The following is a 27,625-nucleotide window of genomic DNA, read 5'->3' as shown; positions in this document are numbered from 1 at the left end:
AACCAAGGTTACTGATGTAGTCCATAGAATTAAATCTTTAAAATGGCAGTGGACGGGACATTTAGCTAGAAGAACTAACAATAGGTGGTCCACTAGAATTACACTGTGGTATCCAAGATATGTCAAGAGACCAAGAAGACGTCAAAATTTAAGATGGGACTATGACAAGGAAACAAGCCGATACAACATGGCACAGAAAAGTGAATTTTAGACAATCGTGGGCAGAAATGAAGAATGACTATGTAAGGGAGGCTGAATGATGACACAACTTAGCGATCTTTCATAATAGGCGAATAGAGTTGGACTACTCCAGCTCGGAATGTATATAATAGCGCAAAAGCTGCAGTTAGAATGTATTATGGCAACGCAAATACATTTCTCTTAGAGAGGGGTATTAGGCAAAGAGATACCATCTCTCCTAAGCGATTCACCGCTTTGTTGCAAAGTGCTATGAGAAACAATAATTGGGAGAATATTAGAGTCAACATAAATGGAGAATTTCTAAACAACTTGAGATTTGCAGACGACATAGTCCTTATTGCAGACCGGGTAGATCATGCGTGCCAGCTTCTTCAAGACCTTCAGAGCTTGTGCACATGAGTTAGACTTAAAATTAATTTCTACAAACACAATATATTACCAACCTGGTACTGGCTAAAAACATCTCAACTAATGCACGCAAATTGAACAGGCGTATAGCTATAAATATCTTGGCCACGAGATTAAATTAGGAAGATATAGTCAAACAACAGAGCTAAAAAGGAGAAAACTGAGAGAAGTCTTTAGATCAGATATACCCATGTGCTTGAAAAGGAAGGTCTTTGATCAATGTGTACTCCCAGTTCTAACTTATGGAGCAGAAACATTGACCCTTACCAGAAAACTAATCAATAAAATACAAGTGGCACAGAGAGCGATGGAGAGGTCAATGCTGAATATATCCCTCAGAGACAGAGTATCAAATACAATAATTGGGAGAAAAACTGGTGTTACTGACACAGTTCAAAGGATTACAACATTGAAATGGAACTGGGCGGGGCATGTTGCCAGATTAAAAGATGAAAGGTGGACGAAGAAAATTCTGGAATCGAGATCTAGACACGATGCTTATCGTAATCGAGGACGTCCTCCAACAAGGTGGTCAGATGACATCAAGCGCATTCAGCACAACTGGATTCAGGGTGCTCAAGATAGAATGCATTGGAATTATTTACGGGAGGCCTATGTCCAGCAGTGGACTTAAAACGGCTGATGATGATGACTCCAGATAGTTCTAGAATTAATGTATTTGCTATATATAGAAGCGTTGTTATTAGGAGTTTAGTTGATAAGATAATATCTTGCTGTAAGCTTAAAAATAGATAGATTTAACTACATTAGAATTGCTCGTTTTATTTAAACACGTTACAATAACCTACATGAAAATAGATTTAAGCCTCTTTAATAAGCATATAATTATGTTTAAGCCTTGTTCGATGGAGATAATGCACAAATAAATTAAAATAATGTTAATGTGTATATATTTTAGATAAACAAATTCGTAACACTCATCTTAGTCCAGTTGTCAGAGATTTCACCTCTAAAAATCATACGAACAAGCTGAATTTTTCTGAGAATATCAATTTTGGGACCCCAAATAAGATGAAAATAAGTGTATCACTTTTACCCCCGGCGTCCCCCTAAAACATCCTCTCGTAGGGGGATAAAATTCGAAAAAAATCGATTAACCAAGAATCTATACGCCGTAGAAAAAAATGTTAAATGAACCGTTCTCTCAGTAACAACTCTTGAAGCGACCGGCGATTGTGAATGTCAGTTACCCGCGCGAAATCAATTTTAAATAAAATTTGTAACAACTCGTCGGTAAAAATTCGATACCTTTTGATCAGAGTGTCTTATCGACAAAAATCAAGATGGGTTTAAAAGGTAAAGAGCGCAGCTTTCTTACGCAGTTTTTGTATTTTGCCGCATACAAAGTCAGTTTTTATAAAGATGTTAAATAAATTAATGAGCGTTGCGCGATTTTTGCCATTTTTTATGATTCTCATGGGATCAATAAAATGTATCACTTTCATTGACCAGCGCGTCATAGTAAAATTTCTATTGATAAAGCCTAATCTTCAAAACCTATAACACGAAATTTCGATTTTTAGTTTTGGCAACAAATATGAGGCATTTGAAATATGCCTAACAAAGGCAGAAGGCTTTTAAAGGTACAAACAATCGCACGTTATGGGGAAGGCCTCCACGAAGACGGTATTAAGCGAAATTTGTTGCTTAAGTTATGTAGTTTTGAAAAACCTACCTGTGAAATAAAAAAACAGATTTAATCGTTTTAGATCGTTTGTAATGTAAAAGTTTAAATTCATCGTTTTAGATATATTTCAAATGTTGTAATGTAAACATAGCAAGGAAATAAAGAAGGAAAAATTAAGGGGTAATTAGCCTAGTAAAGAGTAATAATTATTTAAGTAATTATTACATATTCCAAATTGATTAAAGAACAAATAAATTCATAGCTAGTAAGTAAGATATTTAATGTAAACATTTTACATTAAACAAAGATTGAAAACTCGACCCAGTTTAAATGTATTACACGAGTCTCAAATATCAGGCCACCACGGTTGTGTAAATCACTTTTAAAAAAACATAGACCTCCGCTGAAAAATAACACGGGGACTCAGTCAGCAAAAAAACAATAACGCGACCTTGGTACTACGACTGAAAATTGAGAACACGGGCTCATAAAAAACGGAACGAAGCGGGGGCCCAGTAAGAGCGCGGCGCCTGAGAGTGTCCCACGCGAGAGGCGCGGCGATCGGGGCTCGCTGTTGTAACTCGACGGGACAGTGTGACGTAGAAGTGCCGGTATCTGGAGATTCGAAAGTTCGCGATAGCGCGCCGTTTTGACTTCTTAAAACTGACGGATCTCGAATCCCTATAGGACTGGAGGCGTATTCATTAGCTAGAGCCTAAATACGCGAAGGTAACTAAGATCTATATACTAACCCAAGGTATATCTAATATACGGAATTGTCCGCCCTTTAATTCCTTGCTTTGTCTCTTCTCGTCTCCCTTCGCGCCTGAACGAAACATTATTGGTCATAACTGATATTTTGTAATCTATACAGTCTATTTAATACATTGTAAACTCGAAATTTGTTTTTTTGTTATTCCCGGCCGTTACAGGTAGAGACTAGAAGAGATACACATTTTCGCTTATGCAGTGCTCCGGCTTCTAATGTAAGTCCATAGCCTCTTACTCTTTGCAGGACCTGAGACCGAGAAGTCCTTAATCCCCTTCCTCCCAAAATCTCCCTACCCTCTTGTAAATCCGCGAGGGCGGAACCAGTCAGTCCAGACTAGTGGAACCAGTAAGCCTTGCCCCGCTCGCAGGGATAATATCCCCTAAGAATTGTAGATGCATTGATAAGAATATTGAGACAGACTTCTACAATGGTGACAGCATTTATTAGAGTGGTGACAATTTATTAGAGTGGTTTATTAGATTTATTACAGTTTCAAATCCTAAATTATTAGAATGCTTCACGTTTGTTGTGAAAACTCAAAACCGAAATTTCATGCTACAGGTTCTGAATATTCAGTGTTTATTGATCTCATGAGAATCATAAAAATGGCAAAAATCGCACAACATTTATATATTTAACACCTTTATAAAAACTGACTTCATTTGCGGCAAAATACAAAAATTGCATACGAAAGCTGCATTCTTCACCGGAGAACGGTTAATTCTACGCAAAAAGTGCTAATAAACTGATATAAGATCAAGCGAAAAGTTTTGAACTGACTGTTCTTCTAAAAACAAACTTCTGGTTTGGAATTTGACGTTTTTCATCCACATTATTTCATTTTTTTTTTTAATATAGGCATATGTTGAGAAGTATATTCGTAATCTTCAGAATTTGGAGTCAAATGTTTCTCATCAATAATTATGTCCTCAATAAAATCATGGAACTCGTCTGATTATTTAAGTATATCCATATCATTAGATAAAGGACCTCCAATTTCTCTTGGAATTATAACATTTTTATTGCTACAGTCACTTTTAAGGACTATATCAGAAAGGCCCATTTCTAGCTGTTCAAGTTCTTTTTCGGTTAAAAATGTGCTTCTGGACATGATTTACTGAAACAAATAAAATATTTAAAAAAAATAAAACTTTTACTTAATACAATTGTCTACAATTAAAAACACCACAATTTAGGCACCTGTTATAGTCACTTTAAAATAAAACTTTTACTTAATACAATTGTCTAGAATTGAAGACACCACAATTTAGGAACCTGTTATAGTCACTTTAAGCAATATATGAAGAAAATGTTTATACACATTTAATAATATAATACTTGTACTCCAAATAAAAACATAAAATTGACTGAATGACCAATAATTTTTGATATAATTATAGAATTACGAGAACTTACCTGAATAGAACGTGTACCACCATGTCACAGCTGTTATAAGTTGATGCTTCTTTATGCTAGTCACTGTAAACTAGGCAATATTTATTAAAAAATGTCTGTGGATGTATACGATATCACACAACAGTAAAACGAAGCGAATTGTGAGAAGGGCGGATACTGGAAAATTATGTCTACAATTGTAGACGCCATGAGATAAAGGGTTAACTAATTTTAATATTAGAATCTTAAATACGTTATTGTTTTTTACTTACCTTGCATATTTCCCCGCGCTAGTTCAGAAGCTAACGTTTCCTTACCCATAAAACACAGTACACGCACTTGCGAATAGATGTCGCCTGCATTCGCGTATATTTTTAGAGCCGAAACCATATCGCCTTGTGATTCAACGTATTGTCCCCACCATTTTAACATTTCCCTGCAAAAACACTTAATTTTATACAAAGAAATGTACCTACCTAAATCGTGTTAGCGAATGTACGCATTAGTAGACATTCGCTAACACGATTCCTAAATTTGATTAGATTATCAAATGATATAATTATACATGGCGTTCAACAGTACAAAAAACTGCAATAGGTAATTAAAGACTATTAGGTCAGAACTACCTTTAACCAAGCTAAAATTCATGCTATTACAAATGTGTAAAATTTAAGCATAAGATTTATCGATTACAAGATTTTGGTAGTATAATATAAGGTGATTAGAATGATAAATAGGTAAAGTAAACGTTTAAGAAAATACATTTAAATAGTGGATAAGCCAGCAATAAAATGGCGGAAGTACAGGTTATACATATTCCCTTTGTAAAATTACAAATAGTATAATGCTTTTATATTGTAACGAAATAGCCCATCTCCGATACGTCATAATTCTTAGAAGGATGAATCTAGAAAACGTAAGAATCGGCATGTCAATAGCGCCCGTCTGGACTGGCGCTTTCGATGACACGAATTAGAGGTGGGCTACTCTCGAAAATTCTCGAACATAATAATTTGTATATATATATATATATATATATATATATATATATATATATATATATATAAATATATATATATATATATATATATATATATAAATATATATATATATATATATATATATATATATATATATATATATATATATATAAGTAACGCTGATTGAGGTTGTTCACGCCTCTATCCAATTCAAGTTTATTTTATACATTTTTACAACCCGGCAACATAGTAGCGTAGGAAGATATTATGCCATATGTGAAGATAAGGCGAGTCCCTTAAGACACCCCAAAGACGACAGCACTCAAGCACTCAAATACGAGAGGAGATCGGTGATACAGCATTTAGCGCGAGCGGACATAATACTTATTAGCATTCATATTATATGTATTGTGTAATTCAAAATAAAGTCAGTTTTGTTTTCGCACGGAGTTTGATTATTATTAACCAGCGGCACAAGCGAAGTGCATATCAAGCAAATCCATGGTCCATTCGAGTCGTATCATCAAATTCTTGTGTTGAAACAGTGTAAATTCACCGAATTCCGAACTCATATTTGTGTCATCAAATTAGCGGGCGAAATAGTGCATTCATAGTGGCCCGAGCGCGTTATAGACTGTCGAACGTTATTCTTAAGACAGTTACATAATTGGACAACTGTGGGTTTAAAATCTGTGAAGATTGAAGATCTATTATACGAGTTGAGGCAGATCCTTGGCGCCACGAGGCTAGCTGTTACAATAAACATACAAATATTTTGGTGAGCATATCCATTTCACATTTCCTTTTATTTATCAGTCTTTGTACCTTTATTCTGCACATGTGATAATTCTGAGAACGTTAGGGTCGAATATCAAGCGATTTATAATCTGTTTCTGTTTACTGTTTAATTCATTATAAAATTATGGAGAATTTAAAGCGAAAAAGGGGCGGTTTTAAATGCAAACTCACAATATTTTCGAAATTTATATTAGCGTTAAATGATAAAATAACTAAGGGTGAAACGATTTCAGATTTAGAAGTATTACAGGCTATTGAAATGGTAAATAATATAGAACATTTACAGGGCGAATTCGATGAGGTTCAGGGGCAAATAGAAAATACGGTTCAATTTGAATTATTAGAGGATGAATATACGGAGCGCGAAGAATTCTATAACAAATATTATTCACAATTAGCGGTAGCGCGAAAAATCATTCGCGATAATCAACAAGTAGCTTGTATAGAAAGCGATAAAGCAAGTGAGCGCTCTAAGAATTCATATACAGGGCATTGTATTGAACTTAAACCTATCGAGTTACCAAAATTTGATGGTAATTATAATAATTGGTTAGATTTTGCAGATCTTTTTGAATCTTTAGTTAACAGAAATGAGTACTTAGACAATATAAGGCGTTTTCATTATTTACGAAGTTCATTACAGGGCGGTGCGGCGCAGGTCATACGAACATTAGAGTTTACCGCCGAAAATTATACAGTTGCGTGGAAATTAATTAGGGAAAGGTACGATAATAAGAGATTATTAATTTCCAATCATGTTAATGCCTTATTTAATATAGAGCCAATACATAAAGAGTCATCTAATAAATTGCGGCAATTAGTTGACATTTTTTCGAAACATTTATACGCGTTAAAGCAGCTAGGGCTACCTACTGATTCGTGGGACATACTCCTTATTCATATTATTTCTTGTAAGTTCGATACATCCACTTTACGCGCATGGGAGAATAGCAAAACACATAATGAAATTCCTAGTTTTGATGATTTTAAAACGTTTTTAAAATCAAGGGCGGACCTCTTAGAATCCCTTGAGGTAAATCAAGCTGAAAAACAAAATACACGGAATATTTCTCAGGCGGGCGCATATTCACGGAATACGAAATATTCACATAACATTCGCGGTCTATATTCATCACAGGGAACTTTAAATAAATCGGATAATACACAGTGTTGCCCTATTTGCAAAAGGGAACACAACATTTATCAATGCGGCGAATTTTCAAAACTTTTATCTAGGGACAGGTTTGATAAAGTAAGACAGGTCAATCTTTGCACGAATTGTCTTAAACCTGGACATTTCTATAAGCGGTGTAGACAATCAACATGCAAGAAATGCGCGTCAAAACACCATACTTTATTGCATCCAGATAGGTCAAGCGAACAGAACGCAGCTTTAGTTCATCAACCGGTAGAAAACGCGAGCGATATACGATCTGCAGATAATATACAAGGTAGTTTAAACACTACCAATATGTCAGTTTCGGCAGTTAGCGCTGCAGATCAAACTATACTGTCCACAGTATTAGTTAATATTTTTGACGGCCAAGGTAAGGCATACATAGTGCGAGCTTTGTTAGATTGCGGTTCACAAAGCTCATTCATAACCGAACATTTATGCGATAAACTTAGATTAAAAACGACAAGCGCGAACATATCAGTCATGGGCATAAATAATACTGCATCTCCCGTTCGATTCAAATGCGAAATAAATATACAGTCGCGTAGCGATATAACTTTTCATACAACTTTAAATTGTTTCGTAATACCAGAAATTACGGGGTGCGTGCCGGCATCTGAAATAAACATTAGCGATTTGCAGATACCTAAACATTTAAAATTAGCGGATAATCATTTTCATAAACCACAAAAGGTCGAATTGTTGATAGGAAGTGATCTATTTTGGCAAATACTGGGCGGAAACAGAATTAGTTTAGGTAAAAATAAACCATTCATGCAAGAAACAATGTTTGGCTGGATCATAGCAGGGCCGTATATCAGCCAAAACAAAGCATCAGAAAAGCGAATAACTAAGTGTAATTTCACAAACACAATCGAAGTTACAGAACAGCTAAGTAAGTTCTGGGAACTTGAAGAGGTTTTCAATGGAAAGCCTGCACTCTCGGGCGAAGAAATTGCATGCGAAAAACATTTCGAAGATACGGTGAAACGCGACGCGACAGGCAAATTCATAGTATCATTGCCATTCAAGGAATCGATAAGTTCACTCGGTGATTCATTTTGTCAAGCAAAAAATAGATTTTTAAATCTCGAGCGTAAGTTGAATAAAGATGCCAATCTTAAAACTCTTTATAGCGAATTCATCCAGGAATATAAAGAGTTAGGACATATGAAAGGTTTATGCAGAATTACGGAAGCGGCAACAGACTTTAGGGTAAATACTACATTTTATTTTATGCCACATCATCCAGTATTAAAGGAAAATTCTTTGACGACACGTTTGCGCGTTGTGTTCGATTGTAGTGCGCCAACTACAAACGGCATTTCATTAAATAGTATTCAAATGGCCGGACCAACCTTACAAAATCATTTACTCTCCATTTTGTTGCGTTTTAGAACACACTTATATGTAGTTAGTGCGGATATAGAAAAAATGTACCGTCAGGTATTGGTTGCAGATGATCAAAAATCCTTACAATGTATCTTATGGCGAAATAATCCGGAAGAACCGATTGAAATATTTCAGTTACAAACAGTTACATACGGTATGAAATGCTCTTCTTACTTAGCGATTAAATGTCTAATGACATTGGCAGAGGAGCAAGAAGCTAAAAATCCTAACATTGCTAGCATTATTAAATCCGATTTTTATGTGGACGACCTTTTGACAGGTTTTGATTCAAAACAGAAAGCGCGCGAAGCATGTAAACAACTTTTTGAGGTCCTCAAAGGCGGAGGATTTACATTGCGTAAATTCTATTCAAATGATCCTGAAATATTGAGAGATATACCGGATAATTCAACTACGGGTTCCGTTATTCAATTCGGTGAAAACGAGAAGGCGAAAACTTTGGGATTATTGTACTCACCGCAATCAGATACTATGTTTTATAGCATAAGTTCATCTCTAGGCCATATAATCACAAAGCGAACTTTATTATCGGACATAGCTCAAATTTTTGATCCCTATTAAGTGCGTGTACCATCATAGCGAAAATTATGTTACAACAACTATGGCTCGAGCGTCTTTCATGGGATGATCCCATACCGAAGCATTTAGCAAATAATTATTTACAGTTTAGGAATAAATTAGGAATCTTAAACAATTTAAAAATACCTCGGCATGTTATATGTTTTAGTAAGGTCAAACTAGAACTTCATGGATTTTGCGACTCCTCAGAAAAGGCATACGGTGCTTGCATATTCATTAAATCTACCGATTCGTTAGGCAGGTCGTATTCATTCTTATTATGTGCAAAAAGCAAGGTTGCGCCCTTAAAGCCAGTTACTTTGCCGCGTTTAGAGCTCTGTGGAGCAGTAATTTTATCGCGTTTGACCAATAAGGTCAAAAATTCATTAAATGTGCAATTTGATACGTGTTACGTCTGGACAGATTCATCGATAGTACTTAGTTGGTTGAAAACAGCAGCCAATGCATTGAAGACGTTTGTTAGTAACCGCGTAGCAGAGATCCAGGAAACCACTTCGTTTGCGCAGTGGCGTCATGTGCCAGGCAAGGATAATCCTGCAGATCTAGTGTCCAGAGGCGTGGAACCAGATAAAATAATGGAGTGCAACTTATGGTGGCATGGACCGGAGTGGATCATGCAAGATTCAGATAAATGGCCAAATTTACAAATTGTCCCTACTGAAACAAGCGAAACGAGGAAAAACATAAAGGTTTTTACGAATAAACTTGATGAAACACAGAATGCGGAAGTATTTTCATTTGAGCGCTTCTCTAATAGTTTACGTTTAAAAAGAACCGCTGCATATGTGTTCAGATTCATCCGCATGTGTAAAAATAAGGAAAGAACTTCTGAACCCCTTTCTTTGGATGAAATACATTCTGCATTTAATCGTATTCTAAAACTGTGTCAATCACAGTCATTTTCTAATGAAATAAAGCATTTGAACCAAAAGGGATCTTTAGATAAAAACAGCAAACTCATTAATTTATCTCCATTTCTTGATGATCAGGGCATCATGAGAGTAGGCGGGCGTTTAAAGCATTCCGAGTTTACGTATGACAAAAAACATCCCATCATTTTAGCGGCACATCATATAGTTACATCGTTAATATTTAATCATTTTCACAAGGATCTTATGCATGCTGGTCCTCAGCTTTTACTTGCAACTATAAGAGAAACTTTCTGGCCGTTATCAGGAAGAAATTTAGCGCGACGTACCGTACACAAATGTGTAAAATGTTTTAGATTAAAATCTAAATCCATTCAGCCAATAATGGGTGACCTACCTGCCCAGCGTCTCGCAGGTGGCCCACCGTTTATTGTAACAGGTGTAGATTATGCGGGCCCTTTCTTAATTCGCGATAGAAAGGGTCGAGGTTGTAAACTAATAAAGAGTTACATGTGTCTTTTTATTTGTTTTTGTACGAAGGCCATACATTTAGAATTAGTTACAGAACTGTCTAAGGAATCATTTCTGCTGGCCTTTAAAAGATTTATTGCACGAAGAGGCAAGCCTCAAAAGATGGTTTCCGACAATGGAACCAATTTTATAGCAGCTAGTTCGGAGTTAAAATCGTTAAGAAAATTTTTAGAGCAGCATACTCCCGCGATAAGAGAATCCTTGCTAAAGAGTAATATTTCGTGGTCCTTTATACCTCCCTATTCTCCACATTTTGGCGGACTGTGGGAAAGCGGAGTAAGAACAGTTAAGCATCATTTGCATAGGGTTTTGGGAAACGCGCACTTAACGTTCGAGGAATTTTATTCGTTGCTTGTGCAGATTGAAGCTATAATAAATTCCCGACCGATTCATCCTTTATCCTGTGATCCAAATGATCTCTCCCCATTAACTCCTGCACATTTTCTCATCGGAAGACCACTTATTACCAATCCAGATCCAGATTTGCGTCATGTTCCAGTTAATCGGCTCTCAAAATTCCAGCATATTCAGCAGCTTTCTCAGCATATATGGGAACGATGGAACAAAGAATACATCTCCGAACTACAAAAACGCACGAAATGGACTACTACTAACGGTGAAGTTGCGGAAAACACGTTAGTGCTCATAAAAGAGGACAATTTACCTCCATTAAGGTGGAAGTTAGGTCGCGTGATCGAACTTTTACGCGGCAGTGATGGTGTAGCCAGAGTTTTTAGGATAAAGACAGACAATGGTATCATAACTCGTTCTTTTTCCAAGGTGTGTCCGCTACCCGTTTCGGACTAAGTGTAGTTTAAACGTTTGAACATTTAGCATTAGCAGACGATTTTGTTGGCAGTGTTTGCCAAGGCGGGGGCCATGTTCATGCCTCTATCCAATTCAAGTTTATTTTATACATTTTTACAACCCGGCAACATAGTAGCGTAGGAAGATATTATGCCATATGTGAAGATAAGGCGAGTCCCTTAAGACACCCCAAAGACGACAGCACTCAAGCACTCAAATACGAGAGGAGATCGGTGATACAGCATTTAGCGCGAGCGGACATAATACTTATTAGCATTCATATTATATGTATTGTGTAATTCAAAATAAAGTCAGTTTTGTTTTCGCACGGAGTTTGATTATTATTAACCAGCGGCACAAGCGAAGTGCATATCAAGCAAATCCAGAGGTAGTTAAGTTGATAACAGAGTACCGAACTGTAAACTTATAAATAAATATATTTCTATAAATTCGAACCGCTCGTTTTATTTAATCTCGCTACAATATGCATGAAAAGAAGTAGATTTTAAAAAAAGTCGATTCAATCGCTAATCTGACCAGCTTACTCAGTTCGATCTGAGCAGTCTAGTGGGATCATGGTTCGAATCTTAGCGGGGACCAGAAAAACAAAAAGATTAATGAAGTATTACGGATGATCATTACATGTTATGGTCGTCCGTGGTAGTACTATAAAATCTAAAAGGGATTTGCAACTTAAATTAGAATACGTCGGTGTATTATATTGACCCATGTATGAGCAGTATGGTAAAAAGGGGAGTTACGGATTCGTGTTACTCATTCTATTCCCATCAGAAAGGCGTGTCAATGATAGAAAACAGGAAAAAAATCTTAAAAGAGAATCTACCAGAAAGATGCATAAACGAAATTGCTATCATATCAAAAACCAGACTACGTATCATAAGTGGATATATCAGCGGATTGTAAAGAGGTGAACGGATAATCCATTTTAAGAGAAATATATTATCCTCTCCGTTAGAATTCATGGATATCCGAGCGTACATACAGACGCACATATATCGAAGGAGAGATTTACTAGTAAAGTTCCTTCTGTATGTGTATAGGTATCATAGTAGTGCAAGAGTATCGTTATATATTTGGTTATGTAAAATATTTCCATAGTATACTTACTTATCCTTCGTTTTGCTCATATAAGTTTGCAGCTGCTGCGGATGATCGCTCAACATCCTGGGAACGTCATATAGGTGCGTGTTGGCCCTCTCGTATCTAGCTGCGGCTTCTTTAAAATCACCTGCCTGTTCTAGCATCTTCGCCCAAGTATGGTCAGTGTTTCTAAGGTTAATCCTATCCTTCGACTCGGATACCGCATGGGCTGCATCCATTTTATTTCTACTACGCAAGAGTTTATTTTGAAGATCATAACGGCCGCATTGGATGTACAACTGTTCGGCTTCGTCCTGAATTGACAGAAAATATTTTAAAATATACATTATTGGAAACATGAAAAGTATTTAGGAGCAAAATCTGGATAAACTAATACAATCAGATAAAATTACCACACAAATAATTGTCTGATGGATCGACACATCGAATGCTATTGTAGTATTTTTTTAATTAACCCTGTATACTTATCATAAAAACATAAAAAGATTCTTAATATTTTTGCGTTTATAAGATTGATAATTTTAACAGACAAGGAGTCTGTTTATAATAGGCAAAAATAAAACGTTGATTTTCAAAGCGGCGAGGTATACAATAGGATAAATAAACGTCCACTTAAGAATTTTTTCATTTATGCTGGCGACAGAATAATTTTTGTCATGACTTCATTTCTCCGGGGAGCGCTTGTGAGAAACGGTCGCTTTAATTGTGGAGGTCCGATCTTAAAAGAAAGGGCGAGTTTTGTAAATCATCACAATTAAGTATGTGACCCGTAAAAAATGAGAGAATCGATAATATAGAATATGTTTCATTTCGAGATAGTCATCATCATCATTGGCTTTTACAACTCTTCGTGAGTTTTTGCCACGTTTACTATTGCCTTCCATTGATTCCGATCCTGTGCTATTATTTCCCATGGCCTTACTTCCATCTTCTCCTGGTCTTCCCTGACTGCGTCTTTCCACCTTTTTCTAGGCCTTCCTGTCGATCTTCTACCATCTGGTCTTTCCCAAAACACATTGCTAATCAGTCTGTCGTCATCACTCCGTACCACGTGGCCTGCCCATCTTAATCTATTGGCTTTTATGTATCTTACGATGTTTCCTTTCCCGAAGAGAGTCTCTATTTCATTGTTGTATCTGCTCCTCCATTCATTTGTCACGCTGTCCCTGCAAGGACCATATATAATTCGCAGGATTTTGCGTTCCCATACTAATAGCTTATTGATTTCTTTCTTTCTCAATGTCCATGTTTCACTTCCATATGTCACTGCTGGTCGTATTATGGTTTTGTACATTTGGATTTTGGCACGCCTTAAGAGAAACTTTGACCTCATTAGATGTTGAATGGCAAAGAATGATTTATTCCCCGCCAGTATTCGTATTTCAACCTCCCGTTCTCCTGTGTTTTCACTGGTAATTGTTGCTCCTAGGTATTTGAATTCTTTGACCACCTCAAAATTATGATCGTTTATGGTAATGTTTTGTCTTATTCGCTGTCGTTCCTTTTTTGATACGACCATGTATTTAGTTTTTTCTTCGTTTATTTTCAGGCCTACGCTTAGTGTTGCTTCTTCAAAGTTCGATACTATATCCTTAACTTCCAGTGTTGTCTGTGCTACTGCATGTTTCGAGATATAGTGGACAGCTAAAAAAGATAAAAAAGTGATGAATTTTAATCAAGTTAAAAAGTTATGAGTCAGTGCCAGTTGGAGGAGGATAAGCCAAGCCCTACGTAGAGTCATAGAGTCATAGAGAGAGAGTGCTGTCAACAGTTTTTTTCACTTTTGTCAACATTACGTGAACTTCTTTCAGAATGTTGGTTTTCTCGTTGGATACAGCTCCAAAATATTTGCACTGAGAAACTAACTCAATGATCTGTCCATTGGAGACTAATTTTCCGCAATTATTGTTAACTTTTTTTAAGATAACCATCATTTTGGTTTTCTTGGTGTTGATATGTAAACCATGTGTCGGAAAATATATTCTGACTATAAATTGAATAGCATTGGCTGGAAAATACATCTCCGTCGTACACCCTTCTGAATATTTATTTTCTCTAATAGGGAGCCTTCGAGTTTTATTCTTGCCTTTTGACCCCAGTATCACCTTGATATTATTTGAACATCTTGATAATCAATGTTTAGTTATTGCAAGATTTCCAATAGCTTCCCGTGCTTAACATTATTAAAGGCGATTATCTGAATTCGACTCTATTCCAATTGTTGCTATTGTGTTATATATTTAATTTCGGTGTGCAAAGGTTCCGCTTCCTTAATTTTTATTGATTATTCACTATTCATTTTATATTGTTTGGTTTATTTTCAGGCATCCAGTGTCAACGAGTCAACATTATTAGCTAATTTCAAAGTCCATAAAATCTTATTTTGCCATCAGCACTTTATATGGTTGAAATTATCGTCAGTAAGCAGGAGGCAAAGAAATTAAAAAGCTACGGCGTTCTGACAATACTATTTCACGCAGAATAAACGATATGGCCAAGGGTATTCAAAAACAAATAATTGAAAAATTAAAGAACATTTTGCTTTGCAGTTTAACAAATCTACAGATGTTTCCGACTGTGCACAGTTTGTAGTATTTGTGAGGTTTGAAGTAGATCAATGTATCACAGAAGAAATCGTATTTTGCAATGTATATCCTGCAAACACTACTGGCCAGTGTTTGTACGATATGTTTTTAGAAAGCACTTGCTACTACAATATTGATTGGAAAATATGTAACGCTATTTGTAGCGATGCCGCTAAAGCTATGACAGGCAAAAATAGCGGACTCATTGCAAAATTAAAAATCGATAATGCCAAACATATCCTGTACACACTGTTTTCTTTATCGACAGGCTTTGGCTGCTAAAATAGTACTTTCTAATTTAAATGACGTGCTCCAGGAGATAATAAAAATTGTAAATTCTATCATGGGTAAAGCTTTGAAAACCCGGCTATTCACAATCGTTTGTGAAGATATGGGCTTGCTTCATCAAAATCTCCTTTATCACACAAATGTCATCCAAATACAGAACTGATACGACTGAATATGCTTATCGTTTTCCTGACCCTATTTGGCTCTTGAAATTAGCATTTTTGGCAGATATTTTTAGTCACCTTAACAATTTGAACATAAACCTTCAAGAAAGAGAAGAAAATATTTTAACAGCTAAAGATAAAGTAAAAGCATTTCACGCAAAACTTCGTTTATGGTCAACCTCTCTGCAAAACAAAACGTTCGAGTCTTTTCATGTGTTCAGTAGATTGTTAAAAATAATGCAACAGACCAAAGTTTTGCAGTATTGGCTCACATTCCTTGCATGATACAAAGCTTGAATAATTTACAAGAGCAACTTTTTGACATACTTTCCAGACAGGAATTCTGCAGCTGACAATGGGACCACAAACATAAAAGAATGTCTTTTATATTTAGCTGCTGATGGCATGCTTAAAATGGAATTTTATTCTTAAAGTGTCGGCGCATTTTGGATGAAAAGAAAACACGAATATCCAGAGCTGACGAGGAAAGCTCTTAAATTATTAGTGCAGCTCGGCACTACCTACTTGTGTGAACTGACATTTTCTTCAATGGTAGACATTAAAACTAAAAAGAAAAATCGACTGCAATAAGAAAATGATTTGATTACACAGGTTTACAAAAAAAATATTTGTTAAAATTGTTTGGAATTTCATAACTAATTTTTATGTATTTTTCAGCGCTGATTGCAAAAATGTAATCCATTTTTTTCTATCACGTAAAGTTTTCTTGCAAAAAAGGAATTACTTTTTGGTATAATAACAAAATTTTAGCAATTTTTCAAATTTTTTCTTAAGTTAAAGGATTTTATTTCATGTATAATACATGTTATAAACTACATATCTAGTACACTTACATTTCTCTTTAAGCTCATAAGTCCTTATAGTAACGCTTTTGATTTCCGTCGAAGCTTCTTTTATTGCTTTTCCGGCTGTGTACTCGTTGAGGGTCATCTCGTTTTAGCATCCAGCAGCAGTCCGCTATCATGTTGACGTTCCATCTTCCTTGATACCTTCTTTCCATTTCCTTGATATCTTGGTGGAATCTTTCACCTTGCTTTTCACTTACATCACCAAGGTTTGCAAGGAAGTAGTCTAGATGTAAATGGAGGAAATGAACTTTAATGCTCATGTTACATCCCAGCTTCTTAACGTTGTCGAGCATGTCTGCGACGATTGTCTTGTAGTTAGGATCTTTTTTGTTTCGTAGGAAACCGGTAACAATTAGTTTAAAAGATGTCCATGCTGCTTTTTCGTTTGTTTCCATTTTGTCCATAAAATTGGGATCTCTCATCAGTTTTCTAATGTCTGGTCCGACAAAGACTCCTTCCTTTAGTTTTGCCTCGGATAAACCAGGAAACTGTCCACAAAGATACTTGAAACACTCCCCTTCTTTTAGCAACGCCTTTACAAATTGTTTCATTAACCCCAACTTAATGTGGAGTGGTGGTAGTAATACCTTTTTGGGATCCACAAGGCTTTTCCTCTCAACATTTTTAACCCCCACCTGTAAGGTTTTTCTCAAGGGCCAAACTTTTTTAATGTAGTGTTACTTTCTCTACTGTCCCATTCACAGAGAAAGCAAGGGAACTTTGTATAACCACTTTGTTGACCAAGCAGCATTGAGATCACTTTCAAATCACCACATAGTGTCCATTTATGGTCTGAATAGCAGAGTTTGTTTAAAACCAGTTCGAGGTTTTCGTAACATTCTTTCAAGTGAACAGAATGTCCAACTGGCATAGAAGCATACCTATTGCCATTGTGTAGAAGCACTGCTTTAAGGCTTCTTTTTGAATAATCTATAAAAAGTCTCCACTCATCAGGAGCATATTCTATTTTGAAACGTGCCATAAGTCCAGGAACATCACTGCAAAACACCAAGTCACCTTCTTAAGAGAAAAAAGATACAAACTTCTTTTCCATGAAACGATACCAAGAAAAGGACGTACCCGGAGCCAACATATTTTTATCTTTTAATCTAGACCCTAAAAGTTCTGCCGAGTCTTTAGGAAGACCTAAGTCTCTAACTAAATCATTCAGTTCAAATTGTGAGAATGGAACGGGATCAGTTGTGCCAGGATAGTAGCCATCACTGTCTTCTTCACTTTCACCTAGCTGAGCCAATAGCTCGTGGTCATCTAAAATACCATCCAAAGAAACTGGAGGAGAGGGTATTGGTACTTCAGGTCCATGAGGAACAGGGCGAATGGCTGATTTGATGTTAGGGTAAGAAATATCCTTTTTGTTTTTCAAATTGAAACCTTGAACATTGCAAGAACAAAAATAGCAGTCATCACTATGGTTTTTGGGCTCCCTCCAAACCATTGGTATTTCAAAACGAAATGACTGATTTTTACCTTGTAACTATTGTCTCAGTTCTTCAACACACACTGAACAAACTTTGTGTGGGGCTCAAGACTTGTCTTGATCACCCAACTTTATACCAAAATAGGCAAAATATACCTTTTCAACAAAATCGGAAATGTTTCTTTGTTGCTTTTTAACTGTATAGTTACCACAAATGTAGCAGAAGCAATCTGGTGAGTTGATACATCCTCTGGTAGCCATTTTTCATAAAACAACTTCACACCACAAGAAAACAATCTGTTTAGGCTGATGCCTTGAATTTATGTTCTTTGTAGTTCGATAAAAAATCACTGAAAGTTATTTGATTCATATTTGATTGCCAACTATCCGTGTGTCACGAGATATCATTTAATACTACTCTCACAATCACTACTACAAATCACTAGTAACCACAGCAAGTGAACAGCACAGAGTGAAGAGATACTATGAACTGAAGAACAGGTAGCAGAAGCTCACTGCTTGGTGATGGAGAGGGGGATGGGCATTGTGGCAGACAGGCACTGACATAAAAGATGCTCAGTGAGTCAGTAAGTGGATGGCGAGGAAGGGGAGGCAATGGATAAGTACCGACATGAAAATAATGCTGGTTTCTCCTAATCAACTCTTTATTTTACATACAACTTGTATAGTAAAAAAACAGCTAAGTAACTGAAAATACCTTAAAGTATTTTTTATACTTATTAAAAGTACTATGGGCTTAATAAACAGTTCATAAAGATCCAAAAAACAAAAATTCAAACTCACTAGAGTACGGAACTATGTATAAACATATCGAAAAAAAGCTAAAACAGACAAGCAGTTTGTGGAATAACTGTACGTGATGGAATGTTTTCACTATTTTTCCCAAAATTAGCGTTGAAAATACTATAAAAATCACTTATTCAATTTTAAACAATTTTTATGTCGCAGACCTGTGTTATTAACGTTTCAAAAACAGCACCACAATTTGATAAAATTTTGACAAATAAACAAGCAGAACCTTCCCACTAAAATTGTTTTTTTTTTGTGTAAGAATTTCAACTTTTTCTTTCAGCCGGCGACCCCCCGAGTAAATCTTGGCGACCCCCCCCCCCTAGTGGTCGCGACCCACAGATTGAAAAACACTGGCCTAAGCTACCTGATCACTCCTTGGACCAAGGCATATTCTTTATTACAATTGTATTTATTATGTCTTATTATTGTGTATGTTCTTAATATTCTTTAAACTATAAATTTAATAATTCTAATTAATAAAAATCACTCAAAATTGTAATTATTTGTATTACTTAATATTTTCGGTTTTTTATATATTCATAATTTAAAATACTTAGAACTTACCGGCATATTTAGATGTACCGCTAATAAAGCAACTTTGGCTTCTAACTCTAGAGAATCATCAGAGACAGCTAATCTCAAAGCTCTAGCTGCACCAGCATTTCCCATATGCCCCAAACAAACACTAGCGACATCTAGGCGTTTTGTTTTTACGCACATTTTTGCTAAACTGTGCCAAACACCTTTGCTCTGTATTAATTTTATGGATTTGAAAGCTGCATCCATATCACCTTAAATTCAAAGGTTTTTTTTTAATAAAATTAAAGTATATTATATTTTTTTTGTAATAGGAATATTTAAATGTGAAAATTATCCAAAAGGATTAGTTGAATTAAAAAGATTCAGTTCTATCAGGCCCTCGTTCGTAAATTTTGATTAATACGAGTGTAAAGCCACATATAAAGAGGTTTACTGCAGGAACTGCATAAAGCTAGCCCTGCACTTGCGATTTTTGCGAAAAAAATCGCTGTCGTAGAAAATCTAGAAGGTGCCTCCACTGCCATTTATATATCGCCGAATTACATTAGTTTTCCAATGGATGACATCGAAACTACTTGCGTAGTCGCTCTTTTGTGTCGGGCGAGAACTTAACGATGAAAGCATCGTTATTGGATTCATCCGTTAACAAATCAAAGAATTTTTAGAAGACAGTTTACATGTTATTTGAATAATAGTACTTAAAATCAATAGTACCTACTGAAAATCAATAGTACTCAAAATCAGAATCAATAGTATTCAAAATGCCCCCAACATTTCCAGCATATTCTTCGTTGTCTGAAATTTAAAAAAAATTGAAAATGAAATATTCTTGAAGACACTAGACTAAAGGTACGTTTAGTAAAGTACGTTAGAAGAAATAAAGGACGAAGATATGAAAAAATTAGAAAAACATTCAATATTTAAAAGAAGATAAGAAGAAGAATACTTCAAAATTTTGATATGCAACTATTTATTAGGAGATGATGTTAAGTTTTTCATTTTCATTTTTATTTTCATGAATATGAATATATATGAAAATACCACAACAACCATAAGTCTACATTCAGCAACTAATAAAATAAAGATAAAAGGAGAGTCAGGCATGGTGATACCATGTCACCAAAGCTGTTCATTACCGTTCTTGAGTATGCATTTAAAAGACTAACATGGCAACAGAAAGGAATATCCATCGATGGAGAAAGATTAAACCATCTACGTTTTGCGGACGATATCGTACTTCTGTCAGATAATCTGGGAGAGATCAAAGACATGCTCCAAGAACTGAATAACATACTACAAGAAACTGGGCTGGAGATAAATTTCGAGAAAACCAAAATGATGACCAATATGGTTCCCAGCGAAGAGATACAGATCAATAACAACAAGGTAGAATTAATCGATAAATACACATACTTGGGTCATGAAATTAGAATAACCAGAAACAACCAAACCTGCGAGCTAAATAGACGAATCACGTTGGGATGGGCGGCATATGGAAGGATGAGAGACATTTTTAAAACAAATACCCCAATTCACCTGAAAAGGAAGGCATTTAACCAATGCATCTTACCGGTCTCGACCTACGGAGCAGAGACCCTAACTTTAACGAAAGCTACTGCCGAAAAACTGAGGGTAACACAAAGGCGAATGGAGAGATCAATGCTGGGCCTGACCTTGAAAGATCGCGTGAGAAATGAGGAGATACGCCGACGAACTGGCGTAGACGATATTATACTGCGAATCAATAAACAAAAGTGGAGGTGGGCTGGACATGTTGCTAGAATGGAAGACGGAAGATAGACGAAGAGATTATTGCAGTGGAGACCAAGAGCCGACAAGCGAAGTCGAGGCAGACCACCCACATGATGGACCGACGACCTAAGGAGAATAGAAACAAACTGGATTGCAGCAGCTAGAGAGAACTGGAGACGTTTGGAGGAGGCCTATATCCAACAATGGATGTAAAAATGGGACTGGATGATGATAATGTTAAGTTTCCAGAGTTCTTCCGTTTGTATGAACTTCAGTTTGATTTTGTGTTAAGTTTAGTAAAACAGGATATAAAAAGTCGTCTACAAACTGTATTCCATATTCATCTATTCATATCATACATTCATTTCACTATCGTAAAATTGAAAGACAATGTGTGAGAAAAAAGAAATACTTTTTAAGTAGCATTTTATAATTTTTAAATTATTTAATAAGTTAAATATTTACCTAAAGACAAATGGTAACTAAAATCCAGTACAGCTTTGCTGGTAGCACTGTCACACTTTTCCAGACCCACAAAGTCACTCATAATATCTCTGACTATACTTAACTTTTGCACTGACACTATAAAAGGAGCCACACATGCTAGAAGTTTTATCTCTAGGTCAGTTGGTTTGATATCGTGAAGTCTGATGCTATTTTCGGGAGAAACAAACATCGTTATTAGAATGCTGTCTTCGTCGGAAAGGTTTTTCTTTTCATCTGAAAATAAATATGTACAATTACAGTTTGTAAATACATTTTTAAAGACATTCCGATAATACCCAACTCTTAGGCAAGTTAAACAAGCTATGTATGGCAATACCATTGCTATATGGCTTGTAGAGTAGACAATAAAATAATCTTATACAACAATTAAATCAATAACAATTATAACTCTTTACAAATGCGGAAGTTAAGATATCAATAATGGTTTCCAATCACCAATGGGAACAGAAACCTAAAGAAAAAATAAACAACTAAGATTTACTACTGGGGACACATTGGATATTTGGTTTTTAAGATTCTAACATTGTCGTTTGATCAATTTTGACAAGAACAATAGCCTATATAAAAAAATAAACATAATATAATAGGTTAAAGAAATAAAATAAGACTTACTCACAATCAATTTAATTTTACCACCAAAACGACCGGTTTCGCTTACTACACTTTGCTGGACATCTTCAGGTCTATCGGCACCAGGTAAATTAAATGCTGAAATTACAAAGCCCACATTAGGGTGCTGTCTTATAAAGATAACAATTACAGTAATTATGCAAATATTACATGTCTGTGATTATTAATATGAATAAAATTGATGAAGCAGACAAAGAAAAAACCCACAAATTGGTATAAGATAATCTATTGAATTGAAATAAATTAGTAAATAACCAAAATACTACATACATGCCGGTACAAGAATAATTAATTAATGATTCGTGAAACATAGTTCAAACTATCCTGGATTACTGGTGATGGGTGATCATCTGTTTTATTGTAACTGTTTGATAATTAGCGGGGAAGTTCTTGAGGGGGAGATATTAACAAATTAAATAGGAATAAGGTATTATGTAATTGCTTGTTAAATGAAAGTGATGTTTTATATTATTAAATTATTAAAAGTTATTTACATTTATTCCATAGATATATTTTAGAAATTTGTGTTAATTTATTGGAGTTTTTAAATTAAAAGGATAGGTATATGACAATGAATGAAATTAGATGTACAATTTTGTGGGTGTGCAACTGCTTTTTATCAAATTTTTTGATAAATTGAATTTGGTATCTGTTTTGGCAGAAAATTGTGATGTCAGATATATTAAAATTACTAAAATTAAAACACTTAAAGACAATAAAAGACAATTAGGGACAAACAGAACACAATTAAGAGAACAAAACAGACATTAAATTAAAAAAGGAGCACTTATTGGTACTACATCACTTGTTAGGAGAGGAATTGGAAAAACTAAGTTTTTCCAATTTAAAAAAATCCAATAAATTAACACACATATCTATGAAATAAATGTAATTAACTTTTAATAATTTAATAATATAAAACATTACTTTCATTTAACAAACAATTATATAATACCTTATTCTTATTTCATTTGGTAATATCTCCCCCTCAAGAACTTACCCGCTAATTATCAAACAGTTACAATAAAACAGATGATCACCCATCAACAGCAATCCAGGATAGTTTGAACTATGTTTCACGAATCATTAATTAATTATTCTTATACCGGCGTGTAAGTAGTATTTTGGTTATTTACTAATTTATTTCAATTCAATAGATTATCTTATACCAATTTGTGGGTTTTTACTTTGTCTGCTTCATCAATAATTTTATTCATATTAATAATCACAGACATGTAATATTGGCATAATTATTGTAATTGTTATCTTGCATACCTTCTTCTTCTTCTTCCTTTCCCCTATCCGTTTCGGACGTTGGCTATTAACAAGGCTATTTTGACTTTGTTTACGGCACCTCTGAACAGTTCGGTCGATGTTAGTCCGAACCATTGTCGCAGGTTATGCATCCATGAGTGTCGTCTTCTTCCCGGTCCCCTCCTACTGTCGATTCTTCCTTGGACTATTAACTGTAGCAGCCGGTACTTAGTATGCCTCATGACATGTCCGAAGTACTCAAGCTTCCGTTTCTTTACGGTGAAGATTATTTCTTTGCTTTTGCCTATTCTCTGCATTACTTCCACGTTAGTGATGTGGTCTGTCCAGGATATCCGAAGAATACGGCGATATATCCACAGCTCAAAGGATTCTAGTTTCTTCAGGGTGGCTTCCGTTGTGGTCCAGCCTCTGCTCCATAGAACAAGACCGGGAAGACATAACACTTGACCAGTCTTAATTTTAGTTCCATTGAGATTTTGCTTGTGAACCACTTTTTCATATTGTTGAACGCGTTTCGCGCTTTTTCAATTTGTGATCTTATTTCTGTTGACTGGTCCCATTTTGTGTTGACTGTGGTTCCAAGGTATGTGTATGTCTCCACTTGTTCTATTTTTCGGTTGTTTAATGTCAATTGCATCGGAGGTTGTTGTGTTCTGCTGATGAGCATGCATTTAGTTTTGGTTGTATTGAGTTCTAAACCATATTCTTGACTTGCCGTGTGTATGCTTTGCATGAGTCTTTGAAGCTCGTTGCAGTCATTTGCGATAATAACTGTGTGGTCAGCATATCTAATATTATTGATTACCTCTCCGTTTACTTTGATACCCTCCGAAACTTCTCCCAGTGCTTCTCTGAAGATTTGTTCAGAGTATATATTGAACAGGAGCGGCGAGAGGACGCATCCCTGTCGTACACCCTTTTTAATATCTATCTTCCCACTGTGTAAGTTGCCCATCTTTATCTCAGCACTTTGGTTCCAATAGAGACTGGTTATTATGCGCAGATCCCTGCCATCAATATGCATCTTCCTGAGCATTTCCATGAGTTTATCATGTTTGACCTTGTCAAACGCCTTGGAGAAGTCGATGAAGCACAAGTGGACGTCCTTGTGCATGTCTCTGCATCTTTGAATTAAAACTTGCAGACTGAAGATCGCCTCTCTTGTGCCCAATGCGCTTCGGAATCCGAATGCATACCTACAGCACCCTAATGTGGGCTTTGTAATTTCAGCATTTAATTTACCTGGTACCGTTAGACCTGAAGATAGCAAAGTGTAGTAAGCGAAACCGGTCGTTTTGGTGGTAAAATTAAAGTGATTGTGAGTAAGTCTTATTTTATTTCTTTTACCTATTTGAAATGGACTCACACAGGCAACACATTCATGATTTAAACATAATATACTTTGCGACCAAAACATTTTGAAGTAGACCAAATAGTATGGTATAATTAGATCCAAAACCTGAGATCCAAAGTAAAATTTATCCTTCAACACCAAATTGTTCTATATGGTCCACATATAGTTCAGTCAAAACTTATACTATTTCGAGCATTGAGTTTGGGGTGGAGTGGGGGGAGAAGTTAGTAAATTAGTAGTTTTTTACGTTTCTCGCAAATATTTTAAAAACTATGTGGTTTGACGTGAAGAAGGTTCTATACAAAAATGTTCTACGTCAAACTTATAACAAGAGAGATCATATGCATAATTGTTCTAAAATCAATGGTTCCGAAGTTACAAAGGGTGTAAAAGTGGAGGTTTTCCATATTTTCTATATTTTTGAGCAAATTATGTTATTGCTGTGGAAACTAATTTTTTTTTTGTATTTTGTATATGTAATTTGCTATTTCAGTGGGCGGTGGCATGTTAGTAATAACCCCTTAAAGGAACGTCAACCTCACCATCTTCTTAAGTAAAGCTACTTTTTAAGGGAAAAGAGGCATCCACATGCATAGGCCATATAAACCTGTAGTACGGAGAAACTCACCCTGAACTTTCTATGGACAATGTCGCATGAATATCTGCCCAACAGTAAATTTCAACAAAATAATTTTAAATACCTACGCAAAATATTTCTCACATAATAATGATGATTATAATGCAATGAGTTTTAAGGAAACTTATTCATCAGTTCAAGTAAATTTATTAATCAGTTTCAGTCCTCTTCAAATACAAAATTCTCCTCTTCTACATCTTAAGCTATGATGGTTGTGTTCCTATTATCACATCCTAGGCCTGAGCAACTGCAGCATATGCTTGAGCAGTTTTAGCCACTTTTTCTATACTCACAGTTACGGATGCATTCGTCTTTTTACACACTATGAGAAAACTAACTTCTTGGGAGCTGCAGCACGTACTGTTGTAATTGGTGTCAGGTGTTCGTTAATTTTCTAACCCCACTCAAGCAGATTCTTCTTCTCATGCAGTCACTGCTATACCTGGTGGTAGGTTTTGAACTAATGCTGGTTGGAAGCTCTTGAAAAGGGGGTAATGCAGCTAACTTGAGCGAATAATGTATAGGTTGCTTTGCAATAGTCTTCAAGTAAGACTTGTAACGAAAACAATCTAGATCTTTTATGTTCCTGGCACCAAACATCCCAAGAAGGAAATGCTTTCCGGCGTCAACTACTGCACTGAAGTCAGTTTTAGGGTCGTTAAAGACTAGAAATTTTCTACAAAGAGCATCGTTGGCTTGTACTTTACTATACGGTGTAATTTTCTGTAAAGGCGTATATTGCAAGGATACATCCTACATATTCCCAATACCTCGCTAAATGTCAGCAATAAAGTAGACTTTTTTCTGCTGATTGCTTTTCTTTGGTACTACCATTTTTAATTTCTTCTCTGATGGTGCGTGGACAGTTAATAAAACTAGTAGTTATGTAATAACACAAGATTTAACGTATTTCTTAGCTTCAACAATAGCTGTTAAAAATATTAATAAGTCAGCGTCACCCAGTGCTCGATGAACTGTGCAACCACATCTTTGCAAGTGTACTGTACTGTACAGTTCACGTTTTCATTTCCTATAACCCTTGTTGATAAGGAAGACAGAGCTCAGTTGTTTTAGAAAACGGGTTGTGTTCCAGCCAAGATATAAAAGTCTGCAAGTCCTTGCTTTTTCTTTTCTGCCTTGCATCTCTTAGCTCCACGTGTTGCTCTGCAGAGACGCTGCGCATACAAGCGAATTCTTCAATTGCTTTGCATACCCTAGAACATACTGACATGGAGTTGATCCAAGCTGCAATTGTAGTCGCTGTAATTCCTCTGCCGCCGGTCAATACACCAATGCTTTTTAATGACCTCATTAACACTTGCTCTATGATCATGTCAAATTTTAAATTTATTCCATTGTTTATTTACTAATTATATATATATATATATATATATATATATATATATATATATATATATATATAGGGATTCTACAGTATTCACTGCCTTCCCTCGCTCAACCGTTTCCATCTCTCTCTGTTGTTCCATTCTCCATCGTTTAGTCCTCTCTTACTCATGGCGTCGTCTACTTCGTTCCTCCAGGATTTTCGGGGTCGTCCTCTTTTCCTCCTTCCTATGGGGCTCCATTCGGTTATTCTTTTTATCCATCTGCTGTCGCTAGCTCTTCTTACATGTCCATACCACTTTAGTCTTTTTTGTTCTATATATGTTAGTATGTCTGTTTCTATTGATGTTCTTTGCTTTATTTCGTCATTACTTCTCCTATCCATTCTTGTTACTCTGCAGCATCTTCGCAGGCATTCCATCTCTGTTGCTATTATCTTACTGCTGTTTTTCTTGTTTATGATCCAATTTTCGGCCCCATATGTCATAATACTTCGCACTAATGTTTTATAAATCTGCGTTTTTGTCTTCATATTTAGGTGTCTATCCCACCATACTGAGTTAAGTTGTCGGATTGCTGTTCTTGTTTGTCCTAATCTTTGTGTAATTTCTTCCTCTGTTGTTGCCTTTTTCGTGATTATGAACCCCAGGTATTTGAATTTATCCTTTCCTTTGATTGTTAAGTTGTCATCAATCTGTAGATCTTCTATGTCTTCTTCACTTGTAGATA

At 35.7% G+C, this 27,625-nt stretch overlaps 1 protein-coding gene across 3 annotated transcripts in view; it reads right to left on the bottom strand.

Moving 5' to 3' along the window:
* The window catches only part of rempA (intraflagellar transport protein rempA), a 108,779-nt gene that overhangs the window by 46,213 nt on the left and 34,941 nt on the right, over nucleotides 1–27,625 (bottom strand). For all 3 annotated transcript variants that reach the window (XM_072526647.1, XM_072526648.1, XM_072526646.1), the window contains exons 8-11: nucleotides 21,615–21,869; nucleotides 19,422–19,648; nucleotides 12,707–12,993; nucleotides 4,697–4,860 (exon numbers count right to left, since the gene is read on the bottom strand). In XM_072526647.1, coding sequence (XP_072382748.1) covers nucleotides 4,697–4,860; nucleotides 12,707–12,993; nucleotides 19,422–19,648; nucleotides 21,615–21,869 — 933 coding nt within the window. The remainder of the gene's footprint in view (nucleotides 1–4,696; nucleotides 4,861–12,706; nucleotides 12,994–19,421; nucleotides 19,649–21,614; nucleotides 21,870–27,625) is intronic.

The sequence above is a fragment of the Diabrotica undecimpunctata genome, chromosome 3, assembly GCF_040954645.1.
Source record: "Diabrotica undecimpunctata isolate CICGRU chromosome 3, icDiaUnde3, whole genome shotgun sequence".
Taxonomy (NCBI): Eukaryota; Metazoa; Arthropoda; class Insecta; order Coleoptera; family Chrysomelidae; genus Diabrotica; species Diabrotica undecimpunctata.
Note: the sequence above shows the minus strand (reverse complement) of the source record. Positions and strands in the feature narration are given on the sequence as shown.